Source organism: Octodon degus, unplaced genomic scaffold (genome assembly GCF_000260255.1).
Source record: "Octodon degus isolate 3935 unplaced genomic scaffold, OctDeg1.0 scaffold00002, whole genome shotgun sequence".
Lineage (NCBI taxonomy): Eukaryota > Metazoa > Chordata > Mammalia > Rodentia > Octodontidae > Octodon > Octodon degus.
In genome coordinates, this window is record NW_004524578.1 from 4,099,753 (window position 1) to 4,107,337 (window position 7,585).

Here is a 7,585-nt window from a genome sequence, read left to right on the forward strand (position 1 = left end):
TCAGCCTCTTAAGTGCTGGGATTACAGGTATGCGCCAGCATGCTTGGCTAGGAGATCATTTAAAACAACAACAACAACAAAACCCTATGCTTCTTCCTGTTAGGTGAAATGGATACAGCAACAAAAAGTGAAACGCAGGGTGAAGAGACTGGTGCGAAGCGACCCTCAGACCCTTTATTTCAATGACCCCATTTGGTCCAACATGTGGTACATGGTGAGTAGTGTGGGGCCCTCTCTGCCCCAGCCCCGGGACATTTGCCGTGCAGTCCCTATCCTGGGTGTCCTCCACCAATCTAAGCCCCCAGGACAGCTCCAGACAGACACCCTTCATCTTGGGTGTAGAACCCCTAATTCAATAGGGAGTATGTTTGTGAGTTTTTTCTTAAAGTCCCTATAGGCTCAAGAGGCCCCTTGGGTAGGGAAGTAGTTTGATGTGGGCTGTCACACTTGCTGAAGGTAAGTCCTGGTCCCCAATAGAGTCCCCAGAGGGAGATAATGCCTTTGAAAGAACGCACTGGAGCAGAGAAGCAGGGTCTCGGCTGCCTCAGGGCCCACGTTTTCCTCCTACTGGCTTGTAAACAGGGCAGCCCCTCTGTGGCTCTGTGCCCTGCACCTTTCCTGACCGGGAGCTGTGACTTCTGTGCACACAGCACTGCGGTGACAGGAACAGCCGTTGCCGATCCGAAATGAACGTCCAGGCAGCATGGAAGCGGGGCTACACAGGAAAGAACGTGGTGGTCACCATCCTGGATGACGGCATCGAGAAGAACCACCCGGACCTGGCTCCAAATTACGTAAGTGGAGATTCTGAACTGCCTCGCACACGATTGGACCATGTTATTCGTTAAATACATAGAAGTTGGACCCCCTGCTAAATTAAGCATGCAAGGAAACTGCTGGGGAGGGTTGGAAAAAAAACCATTCTGCCACCAGCTGCTGTCCTAGTACCAAACAGGGATTGTGGAAACATTGGGCTGCATGTTTGAGGAGTGGTACTTCTAGGATTAGAGTCCAGAGAACCCAGGAGCATCTGCTAGAGGAGCTCCTATGGATATTAGCTACATGAGCAACTGCAGGATTAGACACGGGCTCTGGACTGGGCCCAGGCTGCTGTCCTGGCTCTGCAACTCGTTAGCTCTGAATCATGAACAGGCTGCTTAGCTTATGTGTGCTTCAGTGCTACCGTATATAAAATGGGGTTCATAAGAGGACTGCTGTCTTTTAGGGCTATTGTGAGGATTAAGTGAGTTTATAAATGTAAGAGCAGCACTCAGCATGTATGATAAATGCACTAAATACTCTAAGGGATGCGGTACCTCACACTGGTTAAGTAAACTGCATTGTGTCCACTTTGTAGATGTGATAAAAATGAGTTTTGATGTCTGTGTCAGTAACCCCAGAAAGCTTTTGTGATGTTTTGAAAGTCATTATATATAATGACTATTGCTGTTTAAACAGAAATGTACATATTAAGGTATATAATTTTAAACGTCCTGATTCATAGGACGACATGGATAAACCATGAAGCCTGTGTCCCCAGAGGAACAAGCCAGGTGGAGAGAGCAGAAGCTATGTGATTGTATCCTAGGCGGTGCCTGGAGCTGTCACAGTCCCAGAGACAGGGAATGGAATGATGTTTGCCTGCGGCTGGGAAAGAGGGGTGGGAAATTAGTGTTTTGTGGTAAAGTTTTGGTTTTGCAAGACAGAAAACTTCTGAAGATAGATAGCAGTGTGGTGCACATGTCATGTCCTTAATGTCCCTGAATTTGAAAGATGATAGACTCAGCGGACTAAGCACATTGACCAGGGTTTCGTCCTTGGCAGCATGTACCGCACTGGCCCCACCCCCAGGCATGCTGAGCCGGCCACTGAGACTGGGCGTGGTGGTGCGCACCTGTAATTCCAGCGCTGGGGAGGCTGAAAACAGGAGGATCACTAATGTCCAAGCTGCATAGTGAGACCCTGTACCAAATACATATATATAATAGCTTTTATACAGTGTATACTTTAGCACAACGAAGTAATCTCTGCATGTGATAGTTGTAGTGGAAGACAAGATCTAGGTACAACTCTCCTTATTTTCCAAGCAGGCATGAATAGTGTAAAGCAGCACTGTAGTATACCCTGCCATCTCTCTTCTCTCACCAAGATTTCATTCCTAGGATCCTTATGCAAGTTACGATGTCAACGGAAACGATTATGACCCTACTCCTCGATACGATGCCAGCAATGAAAATAAGTATGTCGCCGGGTCTTGCCCTTGCTTCGCCATTCCTCTCCCTGCTGCAGAACTGCTATTGCACTTTCACACTGGGGCGCTGGACAGGAAAGGGGCTCAGTCGGGGGTCGTCCAGGAGTCACAAGCCATGCCCGCCACGGCCCCTCTGGCACAGGGTGGCTGCTGTGCAGTTAGCCTCTGTCTTTCGTGTTGTCACCTTTGCTCATTAGCTGAAAAGGGGGTGATCCTGTTTCCAGGATCATGGAATATTTGAAAACAGTTGTTCTCATGTGTGTCAGTCCACATGGTTGACTGTTAGGGCACCTGTTTGGTGTCTGAGCACATGGTTCACATGGCTGAGGTCTTCCGGCCCTTCCTACACCTGATGAGCAAGGTGGCAGGTCAGGAATGATGCTAGCAAAGTTTGAGCCCAGGTCCCAGCCCTGCAGCCTCCTGGCTGTGCGGCACTGTGCATGTGGAGGGACGTGTCTGAGAGCTTGTGTCTCAGTGGTTTCTCCCTAGAGATGACATCAACACTTCACAGGGTTGTCAGGAGGGGTCAGTGGGGTGACAGGGCACGAAGTTTGCACAGTGGGAGTGCTCAGGAGACCTGCGGGTCATTTACATTGCATAAGACATGTCTGTTCTCTCCAGGTGCCACCCCAGGGTGACCTAACGGGTGGTTGCACAATGTAAACACATGCACCTGGGCTGGGGTTCACCTGCTGTGCCTGTGTGCCCTTCCTCTGGCAGCCTCTCCAGTCTGTCTTGCTTTATTGGAAGCAGAATTTTACAATGCAGTTCAGGCTGGCCTTAAACTCACTTTGGAGGGCAAGCTGGCCTCAAACTCACAGGGATCCTCCTGCGTCAGCCTCTCAAGTGCTGGGATCTTAGGCGTGAACCTCCACACAATTAAACAAACCCTTTTCTCCCTTCCCCACTGTTGACCAGGCGCTTGTCCCTGTGTCCTTCCACCATGGCTGCATTAGTTAGCTCTGAGTCACTATCACACAACACCCGAGATGACCAGTGTATAGAGAAAAGAATAAGCCAAGCACAGCAGTACATACCTGTGCCGCTGCTATTCAGGAAGCTGAGGCAGGAAGACCACTGAAGCTCAGGAGTTTGTGACCAGCCTGGGCAACAAAGTGAGACCTGTCTCTGATGAGGGGGAAGATTCATTGGCTCGTACACTTTAGGAGGTTCTAGCCTGCGGATCATTGGCCCCGTTGTTCCCATGGCCATGCAGCACTGTGATGGGGCCCTCGGTGGAGCAAAACTGTCCCCAGGAGACAGAGGGAAGGTGTGAGGTTCCACGGGCCCAAAATCCCCTTCAGAAATACCCTGCAGTGACCCAGGAACCTCCTACAAGGCTGCTTCTCTAAAGTCCACAACACTGCCCTGGAATGCTGCCCAGGGGGTCCAATCCCTTAACCCAGGGGTGCCCAGCCTCCCCACTGTAACAGTGGTGTTTCAGCTTGCAGTTGATTCCATCTCGAGGCTCAATCTGGTTCCCACATAGTGCTGTGCTGGGCTTGCCTGCTGTGTCCCACATCGTAGCCTCAGAACTCCCCGAGGGGTGGAAGGCATGCCCCGAGAGCTGCTTTCCTTGCCACTTGTCCCAAGGTGCCCTTCCTGCCCAGCACTGAGTATGCCTGGGGCAAGGGCCCTGTTTCCTGGTCACTCAGGGTCCCACAGGGTGGTATGATCCGTAACCCCTGCAGTGACCCTTGAAGGGCAGGATGGACTCCCAGTGTAAACCACCAGGCTACGTGACCCTGTAAATGACCCTGGCCTTGGGACTGCAAGCATTCCAGAGAACAGATGACTCCCTTCCAAAGGGCGAACACGCAGACCCAGGACCATTTTTAAAGGCAGTTTTAAATTTGGATCTGTGACTCTGGCCCCCTGTGGATTCCTCTCACTGAAGTGCTGATCAGAGTCTCCTGTACGTTTCAGCCGCTGCTAGAGGAACCGACCTGGGGTGGCACATGGGAGGATGGGGTCGCTATTGAGGAAAGCAGTCAGTTTTTCTGGTAATTTCTTCCTCAGCCCCCAGCTGCTACTGAGTGTTCAGTTCAGAGCATCTTCCCCTGGCTGCTGTTTAAGTGGCCGTAGGAATGACAAGAGGGATATCCAGACCGAGCATGGTGCTGTGGGGACACAGGGGACAGGACGTAAGACATCAGCACAGTGTGTTCTTCCTTTCGTCCTGTCAGTCAGCCATTGATGCCGCAGTACCTTGGTGCCAAGCAACGGGTCATTAGTCACAGGAGACATAGAGCTGAGACAGCGTGGCCCTAAGCCTTGAACAGCAATGGCCGGGAGCCAATAACAGGTGCTGGGCGCCAGTGATGGGACACAGGTGCTGAGAGCTGGCGCCCTCAGGGACATGGGACTCAGGGGAAGTACCATGGAAGAGGAGCCATGAGCAAGAGCTTGGAATTTGCAGGTGGCAGGAAGGCCGTGCAAAACTGGGCCAACGCATCCTCCTAGAAGAGGGGTGACAACAGGAGTGCAGAAGGTGGGCTGTCCAGGCATCCTCGGTCAGGGAGACTCAGGCACAAGGCAGAGAGTTTCTGAGCATTGCCAAGCCAGGGCCTCACTTTGTTTTCTCTTTCGCTTCAGACACGGCACACGCTGTGCAGGAGAAGTTGCCGCTTCAGCAAACAACTCGTACTGCATCGTGGGCATAGCGTACAATGCAAAAATAGGAGGTAAGACAGGAAGCCGGGAGCAGGGGGCCCGGGCTGGGTGCCGCACGGAGACTGCCTTCCCACAAGGCTCAGCAGCCTCATGTCTTGTTGCCCTGGGCCGGAAGCAGCTATGCCAACTGTGCCATGGCTCTGACAGATGGAACAAGTGGTGGGAACTTCACGTCCCAGAACTGCTCATCCTCTCCCCTGGAGAGCCATCGGTGACCTACCAGAAGGTCGCATTTTCCTCTCTTGGTCCTGCCCCCCTAGCTGCTGACTCCTCTGGCTGTGAGAGGAGACTCCTTCTAAAAGTCTGTCCTTCTGTGGCTCCCTGTCCCTTCCCAGACAGATTCACAGTCGTTCCCTGGCACCAAGGCCTCGCCTGGGCCCTGACTCCCACTCCAGCTGTGGCCCACTTCTACTGGCCCTGCCCACTGGCTTTGGCAGAAGGCCAGTTATCTTAGTACCCCCCAGAGAGGCCCAGTCTTTTCCGTGTGTGCATGGGCTCACACCATTCCCATCCTTGCCTCTCCCTGCCTCCCAGTTGGCTCAGTCTACCTGTGACATGCATCACCTCGTACCTGACGTGCTTGCTGAAGCACCACCTCCCAGCCATCCCTGTCCCCCTGGCTTGTTCCCCAGGGACTCAGCTGTGCTGCTGTCCAGCCCTCGGTGCCTCTGGCTTGGCTCCAGCTGTGTCTGGCTGTGTCACATGGCTTTTTGCATTGCTATATCAAGCTGCCCTGGTTAGAGTGTGGCTATGGAGCACAGCGTCCTGTGCCTTGTAGTGCCCCACTGGATCTTCGCAGAGTGGCAGCCCAGTTGCGAGGTCTTCTCAAACACGCTCTAGATTCCCATCACTGAGCAAGAGGGGGAGGGGAGAGGGTGCCAGGCAGCCTCAGGGACGTAGACCTCACTGGCAAGCCATGTCCATCCCTCTGTTGGAAGATGGCCTTGATCACCAGAAATGATTTCCCTTTCTTTGAGTGGACAGGAGAACCCCACCTTTGGAGTTGTTTGAGACTCGCTCCTCTAAGTCCCTAGTCTGGCTGCATGTGTGTCATCTGGGATTGGTTAGAGCTGCTGAATCTTTGCCCCCATCTCAGACCACTCAGCCAGAATCTGCATTGTAACAAGATCCCCAGAAGATTATCAACAAATGGTACTTTGACAACACTGACCTTAGAGGATTGTCTAGAGCCTGTGGTAGGTAAGATTGTGAGGAGGGGTCGGTGGAGCAGTTCACACTGAGAGTCCCCTAGCAGGCTGGGAGTGTGGCTTCCTGCTAGAGCACTTGCCGAGCATGCAAGGGAGGCAAAATGAACAGCTTCTTCCCTAGATAGCTCTGTGCTCATTGCAGAATTATAAGTTGAGTTGCTCGGGTTCTGCAGACAGTGCATTCACTTGCAGCGCATGGGAATGGGAATATTTTTAAAAATTAACCCATGCAATACCTTTAGGCGTGTATTATGTGTATAGTTCTGGCATAGACACCAAGAGGGAGAAGAAAGAAATGGCACCAGTTTGGGCCTCTATGAGCCCAGCGTGTCTGGGGTGAGTAGCACTGACGTGGAAGGCAGTGTAGGGCCAAACACTGGTGCAAGGGACCAGCTGGGAGCCCCAGCAGGGGTAGACCACCCACGTGGGAGGTGGACGTGTGGCAACATGGCACGTGGAGACATAGTATGAACTTGTCGGAGGATCTGGTTGCCAGTGGGAAGGGTGCCAAGGAAATAATGGGACACAGCATGGAGCTAGAAGGAAGTATGGGCCACACAGGGACACGGGACATGAAGTGGGCCACCTAGGGATAGGGGACATGAGATTGACCTGGGTCATGGGAGACAGGCATGGGCCAAAACTGGCTTTGACCCAAGGAACCTGTGACAGCCCATGGTTCCAAAGCAGCCATACACAGCCCCAGCCTCCACTTGCCCTCTCCTTCCCCATCCCTCAAAGCCCACCCTTAGGAAAAGCCGCCTGTGGCCACTCCTGACATGGGACAGCCTCCCCCTCAGAGTGTCCTTGTGCGTAGCAGCACATTTCCTCAAGGTGCCTCTGGAGCTGGTCATAGAGTTACTCTTCTTTCTATCTTTTGTCTTTTTCAGTCATTGCTCAAGAGATCCTAACAGGTACCCTAACTTGTCCTACTCTAGCTGCGATTAATAGTATGCTACTTCATGTATGATGTTTGAATCTAAATTATTTCAGGTCACACTCTCATCCTTCATATTGTTGCCTTCATATATTTTACTTCCTATGTTATAAACCCACAGACATTGTTATTATTCTTCCTTTAAACACTCAGTTGACTTTGAAATACTTAGGAGAAGAAATGATACTTGGTGGAATATGATATACCATTCCCTCACTCTTCCTGGCTTTCTCTAACTTTGTATTTCCATCTTGCTTCTGTTTTTCTTCAGCCTAAATAATTTATTTTAAGTATTTTTTGAAGTTCTTTCCACAGATGGTAAGGAATTCTCTCAGATTATAACCAAAGTGTCTTTCCTTCCTGTCCCAAGCCAGTGGGTCAGTCAATGAAGGTCATCTGGGAGAGGAGCGGGGAATTGAGGAGGGGACAAAGGACAGGAGACGCGAGAAATGGAGACAAGGCAGGATTCTGATCAAGTCTCATTTATTCAAAGGAAACTCTGGGTATATATAGTGG

General features: G+C 51.6%; 1 protein-coding gene across 1 annotated transcript in view; it reads left to right on the forward strand.

Annotated features, from left to right (window-relative positions):
• Pcsk6 (proprotein convertase subtilisin/kexin type 6) overlaps positions 1–7,585 on the forward strand; it is a gene marked incomplete at its 5' end in the record, with an annotated part of 179,965 nt that overhangs the window by 64,629 nt on the left and 107,751 nt on the right. Inside the window, 4 exons of the mRNA XM_023712203.1 lie at positions 104–214; positions 651–794; positions 2,163–2,239; positions 4,847–4,935. Coding sequence (XP_023567971.1) covers positions 104–214; positions 651–794; positions 2,163–2,239; positions 4,847–4,935 — 421 coding nt within the window. The remainder of the gene's footprint in view (positions 1–103; positions 215–650; positions 795–2,162; positions 2,240–4,846; positions 4,936–7,585) is intronic.